This window comes from Protopterus annectens, chromosome 10.part0 (genome assembly GCF_019279795.1).
Source record: "Protopterus annectens isolate FY-2018-M chromosome 10.part0, PAN1.0, whole genome shotgun sequence".
Classification (NCBI taxonomy): domain Eukaryota; kingdom Metazoa; phylum Chordata; order Ceratodontiformes; family Protopteridae; genus Protopterus; species Protopterus annectens.
The window spans coordinates 704,138,401-704,155,900 of NC_056744.1; the positions used below are offsets into that span (position 1 = coordinate 704,138,401).

At 39.8% G+C, this 17,500-nt stretch overlaps 1 protein-coding gene across 1 annotated transcript in view; it reads left to right on the forward strand.

Moving 5' to 3' along the window:
* Nucleotides 1-17,500, forward strand: part of LOC122814194 (protein Hook homolog 1-like) — a 310,008-nt gene that overhangs the window by 160,484 nt on the left and 132,024 nt on the right. The window contains exon 8 of the mRNA XM_044086800.1: nt 6,129-6,163. Within this exon, the coding sequence (XP_043942735.1) occupies nt 6,129-6,163 (35 nt within the window). The remainder of the gene's footprint in view (nt 1-6,128; nt 6,164-17,500) is intronic.

A 17,500-nucleotide genomic window follows, 5' to 3' on the forward strand; every position in this document is an offset into this window, starting at 1 on the left:
TTACTAAGCTTTAGATGGTTCTCTATGTTTCCAAGTAAATTTGCATGAGACACAAGTTTGATAGAAGTGTTGTTTGATGATGTGATGGAGAAGATTTTTTTTTTTTTACAGGATACATATTTTGGTGCAAAAATCAATAATGTGGTTTTCTTAGCATTCATCAGAAAGTAAGAACTGCTAAAACAGGTTTCTACAGAAGTAAAAGCTTTTTATGCCTTTTCCTAAAGTTCTTGGAAGGACTTTGCTGTGGTTATCTGTTCAGAATCACCAACTGGTTTAATATATTGAGAAAGGTATGATTAAAATATGCAACTGTTTCATCCAGAGTGATAGTTTTTAATAGATGTCAGTTGCAAGCTTTAAGTATTTCTATGAAAGCATATTTTTTAAAGTGAGCTGTGCTATAGTGGTGGGTCTTTCTGAGGGAGGTGATCACTCAGGAGTTTGAGCGGGAACAGATGAGAAATTTTTACTTCAGTCAAATCTGAGGACCCAGTCCAGAACAGAAGATTTGTTGGAGTGTTTGGTATATCTGGTTGAAGAGGCAATGAGTTGTGTGAATTTATACAGATTTATGACAGTGGTAGGGTTAGGAGTGGAAATAGATTGACAGACATTATCATGGAGGATGATGATTTCCTGGGTGATCTTTGTGTATAGTCAGTATAGAAAGTTGAGTTGCTCTTGTCTGGGGAATGTAGACAGTGTTGAGACAGCTACTTTATCCAAATGACAACAGTTGTAGCACACCTCTTATTCTGCACTAAACTGTCAGTGTTGGGACATGAAGTCACGTCGCTGGTTTTGGGACAGTGCCTGAAGCCTTATGGCCTTCTAAGCATCAAATGTAGGTGTGCTATCTTCTTAGCCATTTTTATATTCCAATAAGTAGTTATTGCTTAAGCTTTAGGAGAATGATGGTGAGAGTTAGGGGGTAGGATGAGAAGGTGGGTTGGGTATAGCTTTAAATACGAGAAATTATATCAGCAGGAAATGAAACGGCACATTTTGGCACTAAAGTTGTATGGCACATGATGTGTTGATGGATGAAATCTGCTTCCATATCCCAGTACCAGTTGTAATTATCATACATACTTATATTATGCTTAAAATATTTTGTACTGGCCCTGACTAGATTAACGACTTAATTTCAACGTTCACTTGAATTATTAATACTCTTAAGAAAAATCAGTACTTGGCCTTATCAGCCCATGTCCTGCACATATGTCTTTGACTGTTGCAGATCATCCACCATGAACCATATCCAACCTGTTACATTTCTGCTGTAATGCATTCCAGTGGCATTCCATTTTTTTCAAGTAACTTTGCATGGTGATCATTCAGGTCTCAGTAATTTCACAGATTTCTTTCCTTTGTTGGTCTGGATAAACCTTCAAAATGTATTTTACAATTATACTGTATCGTGCTGTCAAGAACCATTTTAATAATAATTTTATCACCTGAGAATTGGGTTTCAGATCATCCATGTTGGTGGCTCAAGATCAACTGTGGTGTTGACTCCCTCATTGCCATTCTCAGCATCGTCCCCTTCAGTATTCAAGCATGTGGCTTTGATACCATTGTCAGTACTGGGACATTGCCCTCCATGTAGACATCAGATTCTTGGGCCACAGTGTCAGCCAGAAGACTCTTCTCAATACCAACTGTTTCAATATCTGTTGCTAAGGAACAGGAAATAGTACAGGTGCAACCCATTGTTTTGATTAATCCCCAGGAGTCTGCATCAACTGTAGCTTCTCACCTGAACACCCTTCAGTCAGATGTCTTGGTTCTGTCATCCACATTCTAGAAGACCAGAGGAATAGAAAGCCACCATTGATCATGGCTTTCTGGGTCAGAAACCTTTTCTAAAAATTCAGATGAGTCCCTTCTCAGTATCCTCCAGGGAGAATGAAATGTAAAAGAAGCATTTGTACTCTGATTAAGTGTCCCACCCCAGACACTGATCATGATGACAATGAGGCTTCCCGTAATCCTTCTGATGACCCCAAGTGCACGTATATGCTCAGCCTAGTGTGAGTTTCAGATTTTACTGCATTCAATAACGCATGCATGAGCTGCACTCTGTATTCTGACAGCAGTGAACTGTGTTATTGAATACAATTAAATGTGAAACTGAAATGTAATTATTTCGTCACTGCAGCCTTCACTGATTTGCTAGAAAATTCTCTAACTTTACTAGGAGCAGACCAAAATGAGTAAAAAAATCAGAGACAGTCTGTTAATTTGGAGTCAGTTGAGAGCATCTACAGCACCTATGTACACATGCATGGACATGACCACCATTTAAAACCGCTTATATGCATGTACACCTTAGATCTTTAATATCGCAGTCAGAGGAATGAACAAATGCATAAGATACCTTCCTGTATGGCAGTTGTTTGTCAGGTCACTACTTTTAGAATACATTGTGCAACTTATTTCACCCATACCATACCTCTCAACCTCTTATCTCATGAGTCAAGGAGAAAGCTAAAATAATGGACAAAAATCAGGGATTGTTTTGGTATTTATATAATTTGATACTTGGCAGTATGCCAAGTTTTGCATTAACATGCTTTTTTGAATGTTGCTAAATTGAAATGTGTGTCATTATTTAGTGACTGTAAACTTCACTAATTTACCAGAAAATATATAAAGTTTAAGGAGCTGACCAAAGTGTGAAGTGAAAAATCAGAGATATTCTGCAAGATTAGGGACATTTCAGAGCATCTACATTACCAGCCCCCACCCACATAATACATACATAAATGTATACTCACACATTTCTATATACTCATACACACACACACACACACACACACACACACACTCCCCCTAACACATTTAAATTAAGCAGCTACCTTTGTACATGATGGTAGCAGAAGCAGTTCCAGACAAAGTGCATGTAAAAAAAAAAATCTATATTGTATTGTTCTTGTACCTTGCACACAGGTTCATATGTGGTTACTAGGCTATCATCCCAAGAACCATTTAAGCCTAACGAAGCTTAACCCAAATTTAACAAAATATAGTTGACGTGTCAGTACCTCAAGGAATGTTATGGTTACAACATAGGCTTGTACACATCAGACATTCACAGGCTATCCATTGGGGGCAAAGGTGTCAAATCAGGGGAAAATTTATGGTTTCCTATCCATTGGTCCAAGTTATGTTTGAATGGTGCCAGGGATGAGCTTTGCTTCCATGTGGATGGAAAGCCTGTTCCAAAGAAGGGGTAATCTTTGAGACACATACATGCCCCTCTAACATGTCATGTTTGTCTCAGAAGAGGTTGAGGTCCTTATAATAGGTACTTCTGGTACTCTTTAATTTGTGAATGTTCAACATATCCATCAGTGTGGGGTCAGAGGATTCTTTGTAGACTGTGCATAGATTGCTTTAGAGCAGTCGAGTAGGATAGAGGGTTGGGGCTTTGAAACAGTCCACATAGGGCTTGTTTCCTCCTGGTATTCTTTTCATGAGTAACCTCCATGGTCTTTGTAGCTTTTGTGAGTTCCTGGTCAGGTATATATCAGAGGGTGCATTGTATTTGATGACTGGTCTGATGAGAGCCAAGTATAGCAGAACAATGACCTCATTGGACCTGCCTGCTATGCCTTTACTTATAAGTTGTGCAACATAGAATGATTTCTCACCCCAGTTGACATATGGTGGTCAAAGGTCAGGTTAATGTCAACACACATTCCCACATTACCTCCTTCCTGGTTCCTGCACATTTAGTCTGGTTGCCTATCACCTGAGGCAGCCTGAGCCAATAGGAAGCACTCTTCACTTGCTTTAAGCAGCTGCTCATTGAGCTTCTTGTTGCATGATGTTTCTGACATCTTCAAGTGTTCTGCCACTTGATAGAGAAGCCGAATATCTGGATGATGCCAGGCTGTTTTAAGTGGATTAAGACATATTTTAAAATGCATTTGGCTGTGAGCATCCAAAACAAAATGGAAAGTCAGTGGGGGCTGTAGCCCAGCAGCCAGTAGCATAAGCTGTTCCTGGTTGCTCATGAAAATGCGAAAGACTGCTGGTGAAAATGGCTTGATGATCTATCAACATCCTTTAGGTTCACTAGAGAAAAATTAATAGATATAGCTAAAGCTTCCTGAAATGCCATAATTTTGTAGTTAATACACCTTTACCGGACATGCATTGTTTGGAACATTGGCTAAAATATTCAGTATCTTGCAGCTTTCTTGTACTGGTCCTCATACACTACGTCTTAGCCGATCTGTTAGCACAGATAAAATTTACCTGCAGTATTCGTTAGATCAGAAGTTGTTCGAGTGCATCTGAAATATTGACCTCAAAGTATTTTCCTTTATAAATAAAATCCTTTAATATGACTCCACATTGACAACTTCAGAAAATTTCCTGTGTTTTATAATCTAACTTTTTACCCATCAAGATATTTTGGTGTTTTAATTTAATTCGGGAGTGACTGGTCCCTCTCACCAAAATGCCAGTGAGCAAGTTCCATTGTTACATAACAAGTAACTTGTTTTGTTTCCTTTTAACAAATAGAGTGTATTTCAGACCTGTATCAGACCTTAGGTGTATGTATTAATCTGAAGAATTTAGGGCATATTACATGGGAATGTCATACATCCTGCTGCTGTTGACCCTTTTACAAAAACACATGTACCGTGTTTTGTATGTCAAGGTATACAAAGCTCATTGGAGGTATGGTTCAGTTTTATTAATACCACACACAGTTACAACTCATTGCCCTTTAACTGACTTGTGACCCTGTATGTTGCAGCAGCATTTTGCAGGAAGGTCTCCGTATTTCCTTTCCTGGACTACACTGTTTATTCTTAATAAGCCAGTTAATGCAAATATTAGTAGACATTTTGTCTTGCTGCAAAGGTGTTTTACATCAAGACCCTGTAGCAGTAAATGAAAAATTGTTGTATATAGAAGCACTTTTTACTTTAAATTTGATACCTTGATTCTCAAGGGTTTAAACACAGAGCTTAACTGGAAGTATTTGATTTAACTAATTGTTTAATTGACTGATTGAGTATATATGGGGTGAGGGAAGCTGCATTGTATTTGTACTCCATGAAGGCTTAACAGCCGAGGCACTAGTGTGTTTGAAAAGAGAATAAACTGTTTTGCTTCACGACTGTGCCTTCCTTTTGTGGTTCCATTACATTTCATTTGGACTTGCAGTAGCTGTTTGTGTTTTACCTCAATGTTTTTTTTTCATTTGTTGAATTTATGTTTTTAGCTAGATGTGTGTCATGTACTTACCTTTTGCTGTTCTCTACACAGTTCCGTTAGATTAAAACTGTATAACAGATGTTCATGTACAGTTACAATTTGAATAGTTACCTACAACTAAGTGAAATACATTACCTGTATATTTTTCTGACTGCAACACTTGCTGTCTCACTTGGCATATCTACTGTCTGCTGTATATTGTATTTTTCCTGCATTTCTGTAGATATGTTCTAGTTGAATTAAATATTATTAGTTTGGTCTTATTTGTAGTTATTTTCTCTTGTCTGTACTAGTTAGCATTTTTACGGCACAGAGCAATATATTTCTGCTGCTTTACTTAAATTGATGTCTTACTAATTAAACATGGCTGTGTTATCTAATATTTTCTCTATAGGCCACTTCTTTTGTACCTTCCTAATTGCATGTTGTGGTTTGCCTTATGTTAATTAAATGTTCCTTGTTGCTTTTGCCATATTTGAAAATGGTCAGGGACACTGACTTCCATATTTCAAAAATTTGAAATTCTTTTCATGAGATAAAATCTACATTCAGATTTTTTTTGTATATTTGTACATATATGTGTGCATGTTTGTAATTAGAAATGTATTTTTGGTGTAGAGCAGTTAAAATGAACTGGGAGTATTATAAGTAGTAATTATGAGCAGATATACAGATTGACGTGAATGAATGCGCTGGCCTAAAATGCAAAATTCTTAGTCGAAGTTTGGGATTTACAGGTATTTTGCCTGGAAAATTGGAAGAATTTGTATTCCTGAAAACTGCACACTAGTATTGTTCTACTGAACCTAGATATTAAATAAATACGTTTAAATATGTTTCTGGATTTAAAAAAATATTAAATTAATGTTTATTATCTTGTTTTACAGTCCAGTTTGCTGAAGCAGAAGTTAGAACTTGAAATGTAAGTAAAGTCATTATTGATACGAGTTCTGTTGCATTTACTCTACTAACATTGAGACTTCACATATATTTCTAAATCATAATGTGCCGTATCATTTATAGAGTTGTGTTTATGATTAATGAACAAATGTGACTTTGAATGCTTTTCATTTTTTCAAAATGCTGTTTGTAGTGCTGTTGTGGTAAAATGCTTTGCCAAATCATTCTGCTCCCCTGCCAAAGTTAATGACCCAAAGTTGATCTTTCATTTCCAGTTTCCCAGAGCCATGATGTTCATCGTGTTTCACTGTTGCAGTCATGACTGTAGGGTTCTCCCCTGCCGGCAGGCAGCCCTAGGTCAGCCAGAATCCCAAAGTCTGAGTCCGGCGTCAGCTGTTCAACCATGTTCCCTGATGTCAGAGCGCCAGGAGTATAAAGCTGACAGCCGACGCCATCTTCTCCAGTCTTTCTTGCCGTGCGGTGATAGCAGTTCGAAAGTAATGGTCGGCTGACTCCTGATGAATTTTTCTATATATTTCAGTCCGAAGACTTTCTTCTTCACTCAAAGCTAAGTACCCTGTTGGGGAAACTTTTTTCTTGCTCCACTCTGATGTCAGAAAAAGTTAATAATTGTATTTCATGTGGAAAGCAAATACCTCATAAGGATTTTCATTCTTACTGTATTCCTTGCTTAGGCCCGGACCACGACGTAGCTAGTTGTCTGTTTTGTGCTAGATTCAATCAACGTACAATTAAGCGAAGGTACGATTTTGCTTTTCATTACTTCGGTAGGCGCTTTAACTACAAAATGTCATCTGATACGGTCCCGGCTACCGGAGATCACAAACGTCGCAAGGATAAAGACAGGCTCTGAGGTCCAAATCTGATGATAGCACACAAGCGGAGCCAGCTTCAGGTTCGGCCGTCGTCAGTGAGGCGCTTTTGCAGCCTCTGTCGTCGGCCATTTCAGAACCAACGGCCAAAACGGACTCTCATGAGGAGCCAACCAGGCCTTTAAATATTTCTGTTGCAGGACCTTCGGACAATGCTCCTTCGGATGGATCCGGAGCCGCTGTGCAGGTACCGGCTTCCGAAGGGTTTTCAGGCCTACTCAGCTACTAGTAAAGGCAAAGACAAAGGCAAATACTCCTTCTAAATCAAAGACTTCAACACAGGCCTCTTCTGAACCAGCTCCCAAGTCACAGAAACAGTTACTCAAGATGGCGGAGGATTTACTTACTCTGATTAGGGGTTCACATCCCCCTCCAGACAAAAGGCCAAGGCAGGATGTTTATTATGATTCCTCTGATCAGGCTTCTGTTTCCTCAGTTTCTTCTTCTGATCAGGAATATTCTTTCCCTCCTTATGAGGATTCTGATGCTGAAGAATCCATTCCTTCAGCTTCTCCCCTGAGGATTTCTCTTTTGGGGAAACTTTGCATGAAATGAGGGAACATTTCCACTGGGAAGGACAGGAGTATTCGGAATCCAAGAAAAGACTGAGGGATTTTCTTCTTCTTCCCCAACATAGACCCTGGCTATTCCTCCTGTTTTGGATATTGTGGATGATGCCTTTTCGGAGGCTAACTTAACCCCTGACTCTTTTCCTCCTGCTCCTGTTAAGCCTGATAGATATTACAGGGTTCCTGATTCCCATCAGTTTTTATACAAGAACCCTTCTGCTGACCCTGAAACCATTTCTCAGGGTCCTAAGGGAGTTAAGGCCGCTTCTGCCAAAAATCCCATTCCTACTGAAAAGGATTCTCGATCCTTAGAAAGATGGGGCAAAAAGGTGTACACTTCTGCTACTTTGTCCATTAGGGCTTTAAACTGTCAGTTTCATATGCTTAAATACCAGCAATTTCTCTTGTCTGTCTTAAAACAAAAGCTTTCTTCCATTTCTGCCTGTTCAGATGATGATAAGGAATTACATGACTTATTGCATGCCACTGAACAGGTTGGGAAGCATGGTTTTACACTGTGGATTTGATGCCTTGGAGGCTTCTTGTAGGGCTGCAGCCCTCTGGCACAGTCATTAGAAGGCATGCATGGCTAAAGGAACAAAATTTACCTGAACAAGTAAAGGCTAAATTATTGGATGCTCCTGTTCAGCATAATGTTTTGTTTGGATCAAAAGCTGAAGAGGCGGTTAAAAAGATGGAGGATAAGGCAAAATCCATGCAAACAGTTAAAGATTTCTTACAAGTACAGCCACCTAGATTTAGCAGGAATTTGCCTTCAAAAAATTGGTCTTTTCCCACTTCAGACAGGCCTCAGAGGGGTAGATATAGACGCTCCAGAGGGAGGCCTCAAACACAAGCTGCTTATAGACCAAGACAGTGGACTGCTTCCACCCCTAGGGGAGGAGAGGACAGGTCACAATCTCAAAGGATGATAACAGCAGTCTGGGGATGTCCTCACATAGACCTCTTTGCATCCCATCTCAATCATCAACTACAGAATTTTTGCACCAGGACTTTCCACAGAGAAGCTTGGAAAGTGGACGCCCTGTCATTCAGTTGGAGAAACCTCTCGGGATATGCCTTTCCACCTCTTCCTCTTCTTCCATGGGTTTTATTGAAGATAAAACAGGACAAGCCCAAGATGATAATCTTGCTGGCTCCAAATTGGCCTCGGCAGTTTGGTATCCAACTTTAAAAAAAACCTATGCCTGGAGCCCCCTTGGGTTTTACCTCAGTCCCCGAACCTTCTGTCCCAACATCAGGGTCAGGTTCTACACTCTCATGTCAGAACTCTCAGCCTGGCGGCCTAGTTAATCCAGGACCTTTGATTTCTTCTTTACTGCCCAAGCAGGTTAGGGATGTCATTTTAGAAGCCAGACATCCTAGCACTAGAAAGTCTTATGCAGGAAAATGGAAAAGATTTTGTTCCTGGATGCAGGCTCAGGATTCTGATCCTCTTCTTCCTAACATTACTTTAATTTTACTTTACTTGACAGATCTCTTACATAAGGGTCTCTCTTTCTCTTCCATTTAGATACATGCCTCTGCTATTTCTGCTCATTATAATACAGACCCTCACATCTTTTCCCACCAGCTCATGAGACAGTTTCTCAGAGGAGTTAAGAACTTAAGACCTCCTAGATCTCCTCCCATTCCTGCTTGGGATCTCAACTGTGTTTTGGAAAATCTAACCTTGCCTCCTTTTGAGCCTGCTGCCTCTTCTGACATCAAGTTTTTATCTTGGAAGATAGCTATCCTGTTAGCCCTAACCTCTGCCAGGAGAGTTTCAGAATTACAAGCTCTTATGGCTGTGAAACCTTATGTTATTTTTCATCAAGACAGGGTATCTTTGAGGACTAATCCTACCTTCATGCCTAAGGTGGTTTCCAAAGTGGCTTTAAATCAAACTATCCACTTGCCAACCTTTTTCCCCACTCCTCAAAATAAAGGGGAAAGGATCTTGCATTCCTTGGATGTACACAGACAACTACGTTTTTACCTGAACAGAACCAAGGACATCAGAAAATCAGAACAATTGTTTGTTTCTTATGCTTCAAGATCCCAAGGTAAAGCCATTTCAAAACAGACCATTTCTAAATGGATTGCTCATGGAATCAGATTTTGTTATTCTCACCATGGAAAGCAAATCCCAGGGAGTATATGGACTCATTCCACCAGAGCTGCTGCCACTTCTGCGGCCTTCCTCAGGGGAGTTCCTACCAAGGACATTTTGGAAGCTGCAACTTGGAGTTCAGTGCATACTTTTTCTAAGCACTACAATCTACCTCTCTACTCTAAGTCTAGGGCAGGCTTTGCCTCTGCAGTCTTGCAGGGCCTTTTAGCCCCTTCCTCTTTATGACCCACCTCCCTTTCTTTCAGCTTTGGGATTCTACCCTACAGTCATGACTGCAACAGTGAAACACGATGAACATAGTACAGTTGTGTACACCTACCATAAATGTAGATGTTCGAGTGTCTTCACTGTTGCAGTCTGGGTTTCCCTCCCTCCTGTCCCCTCTTATTTTTACTTTTGTGTATTTCCTTTTTTCACCATTCTTCTGAGGTGTATTTGCAAAGGTTATGGGACCTTTTTCATTTTGGGACTCCTGACATCTGGGGCAAGAAAAACTGGAGAAGATGGCGTCGGCTGTCAGCTTTATACTCCTGGCGCATGGTTGAACAGCCGACGCCAGACCCAGACTTTGGGATTCTGACCGACCTAGGGCTGCCTGCCGGCAGGGGAGAACCCTACAGTCATGACTGCAACAGTGAAGACACTTGAACATCTACATTTATGGTAGGTGTACACAACTGTACTTTCCTTCATAGTAGGGATCCAAGAAGCAAGCATTCAGCTAGGTGACACTGTTAATGTAACGAGTGTAGATTTAAGAGCACAGAAGTAGTGTCACAGATACTGCAGCTGCCAAAAAACAGTGAGACTTGATAATATCAAAGATTAAACTATGTATTTAAATATCATATATATTATTATTTGTTTAAAAATGCAACAAAACTGGATTATGAATTGCACAGTGGTAGGAGCTGTATGCATCTCTATTTTGCATCATAATATGGCAACTAAGTGCACAGGTTTTGAGATGACGTTTAACAGACCTTCAGTAAGAAATAGGTCATGGTGAAAAGTATGTAACGGGACAGGAAGATCATTAGTTTTATGTATATATTGAGATTGATTTGAATTTTGAGAAGATTGGTTGACAGTCCGTCTTAAGGTGATAAGAGCTGGCAATGTAGCATGGAGATTTAGTGAGAAAAAGAATGAAAATATTGGCAGGCTGGCTCTTTGTAACAGGTGGGTATTTATTAGAGAGTGATTTGTGTGCTACAGTGAGTTGAACATATTTTAGTTTATTAACAAATTTGTGAAGGGGATCTGCATTAGGGAGTGTAGTTATGTACACTACACACTATCTACTTTGTAATACAGTCATTGCAGCTTACTAATTAAGACTTTGGAAGTGTTTGTGAGAATTAGGGGCATTAAACAAGTTTTGTAGTGGGATTGTACAAACTACGATTATTTTTGCATTCTCCTTGCCATGTTACAAATATGGGCAACTGATCGGATGACTTTGTCTATATATGGACATGTACGCATTTACTATAAAAGTTTCTAACGTAGTAAGATTGCTTGTAATGATAATTAGAAGTTAATATCATTCAGCTGTGTGGGGATGGTGTGCAAATAACAGCTACAGTAATTTAGTAAGATTTAGTTATAATTTTGGGTTCCCAAGTCAGGGTTTTAGATTTTGAAGGCACTTTGGCCATTGCTTAGGGCATAAGAAACTGTAAGGACTGATGTGTTGAATGTGATAGTAGCACGCAGTATTCATTTTGTTTTCAAACATGGTGAAAAGAAGTAGCCCAGGATGCCATGAGTTACAGGGACAGAGTTTGACAGTCTGTAAGTACATTTTATTCTCTCCTAGTATTTGTTCAGTTAGCGACCATGCTTAGACCGTGGATAAATGCTTGGATTATGCCTCTTATTCCTTGTCCTTTAGACTGAGTCATTTCTGAAAAAGACTCTTTCTTCTGACTTTCCAACTTAAGGAATTATCTTTGGTGAAATAATTTCCAAGATGAAGGAATTTTTCTGGTGGAAACACAGGAAGATTTCTGATACTCAAGTTAGTTTGATTATTTCATGGATATTCCCAAACCATCCCCCCTTCCTTGTGCTTGGGACATAAAGGGTGCCTTTGCTTCAACTGCTGTTTTTCCTGATTTCCAACTTCCTGTCTTCTGAAAGACTTGATAGATTCTGTAGGGTTTAGGACTTGCACAAAAACCCTATTGCTGCCAGCGCAGATTTACTGCTGTAAAGAAGGTACCTAAACTGGTTCCTACTTTAAACTCTCTTCCTTCTGAGAGAGTGCAAAGCCCCAAACAGACATGGTAAACAAGTTTATACTTCAGCTCTGTCTTTTTAGGGTATTAACTGTCACATTATTAAGTTAGCTATGATGGGTAATATGGATCAGGAAATGGCTGAGATTTCTAATCATGTCATGATACTTATTCTGCTAGAGGTGCTTCTTTCTGCCTCACAAGTAGGTATGCTTTCTGTAAAATGCAGATGTGTTGCCATAGATGCAGCTTCTACAGCTGCTGCCACAGATGCTATCATCTATAGGCATGCTGGGCTAAGGCAGCAGCCTGTACCTGAAGGTGGTAAAGTGCAGTTATTGAATGCCCCTCTAGGTAGTGTTTTCTTGTTTTGGAGTCCCTCAAATTAAGTCTTTAAGAAGGTGGAAGAGAGTGGGTAAAGTCATTTAGGGTATAAAGGCAGCTCTGTTTTTCTCTAGAATGTAGATGTGACTGAATTTATCCCTCAAAATATTTCCTTTCTTTAGAAAACGGTATAAAACTAAAAAACAGCAAACAAAAAAAGTAATCCTCAATTCAGAAAGAAATGGCAAAGGGACTAAACAGCACAGGTTCCAGGATTCAAACTGTAACAGAAACCAGCCTTGAATATCTCTGCCCTGCTTTTTCTTTAGAAAATGGTGTAAAACTAAAAAAACAGCAAACAAAAAAAGTAATCCTCAATTCAGAAAGAAATGGCAAAGGGACTAAACAGCACAGGTTCCAGGATTCAAACTGTAACAGAAACCAGCCTTGAATATCTCTGCCCTGCTTTACATCCCCTACCCCATCTCGGCCTATTTTCCCCTTCTCGCAGAATAACTGGCAAACTTTCTCTTTGCTTCACGTAATGGAAAGCCATCACTTCTGACTCTCTCGTTTTGGAAATCACAAGAGGGGGTTGCAAACTTTAATGGAATTGCCCCCCCCCCCCAAAAAAAAAAAAAAAGAATTCATCCTTTTTTAAGTTTTTATTTCAAATCATCTATCAGTAGTCTTAGGTTTAAAGGATTTTATTCAAGACATTTCTAGTCTCGAGGAAGGAAGACCTCCCAAGACTAAATACCTTTATGAAGACTCCTCATTTTAGCCTACTCTCCTGTCGGACTTTTTTGATTCTTCTTCCCATGAATGCTCTTCTTGTTACTCTGGACTTAAAGGATGCTTATTTATATACCCTAGCCACAAAAATTTACAGAAAATGTTTGGGGTTGTGCTTCTTGGACTCTCCAATTGACTTCTTTGCTCTTTGGACTTTCTTCAGCACCGGAGTTATTCACAAAATGCTTGGCACCAGTCAAAGCTTTCTGCTGATGCCAAGTAATTCACATCTGTCTTTATCTGGATAATTGTCTGATCCAAGCTACTTCCACTTCAGACCTTATGAATGCATTTAACTTTTCTGTGAATTTCCTGCAGAACATAGGTTCACACTCTAAAGAAATTCTCTGATACCTTCTTCCTGATTTTTGTAGGCTGCCTGGCTGCCTAATAGATACCACAGTTCCAACAACCTTTCTACTGCTAGACAAAAGAGCAACATAAAATACCTACTTTCTGAATCTGGCAAACAGAAATCTGTCCCAGACAGTGAATTTCTAAAAGCTGTTTGATCATTGCTTCAACCACCTCATGGTCCCTTATGCCAGGCTGCACATGAGGAAATTACAGTGATATCTCAGGTCAGTCTGGATTCAACATTTCTCTCAACCAAGAAATTCTAATCATTCCTTGTTTGGTTCACCAAATGCTTTGGTGGGCCAAATAGGTAGAGTCCAGTCCAGGGTCCCCTTTGTATACCCCCCCCCCAAATTGAATATTGAAACAGATACCTCTGAATTTATATGGTGAGCTTGCTTTCAAGGAACCATGGTCCAGCGTTAGGAACCTTTCTTGTAAAGTCAGTCTCATCCATGTTAGAGACAATGGCTTTGATCAGTGGATTCAAAGCTTTGTAGAAATTATGGACTTCATGTACTCTGAAAGTCATGACTGACAACACCACAGTTACATGGTACATAAATATGGTGGGACACGATCTTACCCCTTTGCAGACTAGCCATGATTTCTTGGGGAAGTAGCCATTTAGCACAGTCCTTTTCTTCAGGCAGTATACATTCCCTCACATCAGAACACAGTAGCAGACTCTCTAAGTAGATCTGGGGTAGACCCTCATGAGGGGATATTAAATAAGAGAGATCTCCATCAACTTGTACATCTGTTCAGAGTCCCTTAAGTAGGCTTACTTGCATCAGTGTAAAATGGGAAACCGAGTCTATTCTGCTCTAGGATTTTATGCAATTAAGCAAGCAGTGACAAACAGATGCCTTCAAAATAACTTGGAATGTAAAGTTGATGTGTTCTTATTAATGCAAGTGGAAAAAGGTTTCTGCCTGATGTGAGAATAATGTCATTTCAAGGAGAATAGAATGCAGAATTGAAGGCACAGAGAATGAAATTGAGTACAGACAGAACAGTTGTCATGGCAGTAAATAGGTGGTTGACATGAGGGAAAAGCTTAATGAGGAAGTCAAAGCTAGAAACAGAGGGGCTGCCGCCAACTGTCACAAAGTTTCATGGGTAGTGTGTGGCAGAAGAATGCCAAAGAATCTGAAAAGAAAGGTGTATAAAACAGTGGTATGAACAGTACTGCTGTATGGTGCAGAAACCTGGGCAGTGAATGCAGAACTGTTGAAGTTAGAGGTGATGGATATGGAAGTGCCTGAGATGGGTGGTAGGATGCACACTGTGGGACAGACAAAGAAATGAGGATATCAGAGCAGAAGCTCATGTGCAGGAAACCAGAAGTCGATCTGATGAAGACGTTTTGGGAAGAAGATAAGAGGAACCCAGGACATCCAGCAAAGAGATGGGCTGATTGCATGAGCGAAGACCTGTGACAGTTAGTCATGGCCATCAAAGAAGGTAGGAAAGTGGCATTGAATTGAGAAAGTTGGTGACAGTTGATGCAGCTGCCTTTTCCCATGTAGAAACTGGAAAAAAAGGAGGCGGCTGATGATGTCAGAATAGAGGCTAGGCTTCCAGTTTAGCAGAGTTGCCCCTGGCCCTTTTGCATCTTTTTGAGCTACACAAGTCTGGCTTATCTTATACTTCCATCAAAGTACATCTTTCTTTGCCTCTAAATCCTCCTTTGTTTTATACTAATCAGTTCAAACTGTTCCTCAGAGGGGTTCCTTGTTGGAACTTAAACTGTGTATCGAAGAAGATAACCTCCTTTGAGCTAGCTGTTAATTCTTTAAATTTTTTGTACTGAAAACAGCTTTGTTAGTGGTTCTAATATCATCTTGAAGATTTTGAGCTACAGGCCTTGTTATGGATTCTTCCATATTTGTTTTACATGCAGTATGGGGCAGGTTTTCGTACCGTTCTTCATTTATGCCTAAAGATGCTTCTGAATTCACTCTTAACTGAGTCTGTCCAACTTCTTTCTTTCTTTCAAACCTCTAAAATGAGGGAAAATAATTCTTCATTCCATAAAAGTTCATAGACAGCTCAGATTTTCTTTTGAACAAGTAAAGATTTGAAAAAGAATTGACAACTTCTTTGTCTCTCTTGCAAGAATATGGTTGGGATTGCCAGTGTCTAAATAAACGATTTCAAAATGGATTTGCAGTGCATTTCACTTCTCTTTTTCAGGTTATGGGAAACAAAGAACACCACTGCATCACTTTGTCAAAGAAGGGCACAAAATTTATCAGGCATGACCTATCCTTAACAAATCCAAATTGTTGTGGGCCAACCTTGATCAAGTTTTTAATTTTGAGGTTTATGCAGTCAGTGATGATGTATTACAGGGCTTTGTAAACACAACTAGTAAGGTTACTAGCTCTCTAGTTTTCCTGGATCAGTGCTGGGGGTCATCCTTATGGAGGGGCATTACCACCACAGTGCACCATGACTCTGGAACATATAGTGTCGCAAAGCTTAGCTTGAAAAATTAAAGGAGGGGTTCAAAAAGAGCCTACTTGACATTACTTATGAGAGAATCCAGTATATTGTTAGGATCCATTGAAGAAGTGTTTCTTTGGTCTTGCAGAGTACTTTAAGGATAAGATCCTTTGAGGTGGTGGTGGTGGGAGGGTGACTACGGGATGTTTGGAGTTGGGATGACAAGTTCATGGGATGCAAACCTATTTGCTAGTGTGGTTGTAATGTTTAGTATTGCAGTGGGAGGTGTCATTAAAGATAAGTTTGGAGGAATGATTTGAATTATTCCTTATTGTTGTAATGTAGCTAAAGATGGGCTTACCTCTGAGGCTAAGGATAACTATAAGTCCATGTTCACTGGATGCTTTGCTGGCCTTTGTGGCCTTCAGTTTCTTGTTGAGTTTTATGTTCTCTGTGGTGGGAGATTCTGGTCTTAGAAGGTAATCTAAGCTGTTTGATGGCTACTGACCACCAGGGTGGTTTGTTTTTGAATTCGCCCCTGTATTTAATTCCAGTGGGATCTGTTCAGTCTATGCATTTATCTAAATTAGCCTAAAGATCTTTGGCATAGGTGTCTGCATGTTATGAATCTGCAGTGGAGTTAACGGGTAAAGTCTGAGACTTTGTCATACAGTTGTAAAAAGCTTGCTCTTCTGAAGTCTCTAAAGAAGAATGGTGGTTGTTTCCATGGGAGTGGATGTTCTATGGTTAAAAGTAAGTAGTTTGCGGTCTGACATAATAAATAAGATGGCAACCAGTGGCAAGGAGCATGCTGGAGGTGAGTTTGTGAAAGGTCCAGTATGTTACCACCCCTAGTGGGATTTTCTAGATTAATCCAGGAATTCTTGCTTACCCAATGTAAGATGTATTGTACATAATCAGCATTAGAAGTGTAAATAGTAGTCTACAGAGGGGTAGTTGAAGTCACTGGGATTAAAGAGCCATCAGTTATAGGGATGTTTTCAAGGGATGCCAGGAATGGAAGGATCATTCACAAGCTATAAGTTTTACCCAGGGTGAGCTGCAGTTTCATGAACTCATGGAGGACAGGTCAAGGGTTTCATTTTTAATGGGATAAAATCCCTGATTAACACTGAGATACCTCGCCCATTACCAGTGTCTTGAAGGTGCGATAAACACTGAACCCCAGCATGGATGGGGTGTTCTTTATTACACTTGAACCGTGTCTCAGTGACTACATAAGCAAGGGCCTGCTTCAGATGCACAAGTGCCTCCAAATAAGACAGTTTATTAAGACTTCTGACACTGAGAAGGGCTACCTTGGTGTTGTCCCATTTATGATTTGATTTTGTTGTGTCCATAAGGTGAACTCTGCCTAAAATCTGGCTAATGTTGGTAGCAAAGGCTTTGGTCAGAATGTGAAAGTCCTTGAACCGTGAGGTGCAGGCCATTCTTTGCAAAGCAAGGAATGGTGATCATCTTGTTATAGAAAGATATGTACTGTAACCCCCTGGAGTGATACCAGCTGTTTAGGCAGTCATTGAATGCAGTTGTTTTTTTCCGTAAATCTAGGTGGTATTGTATGTGAGGGGA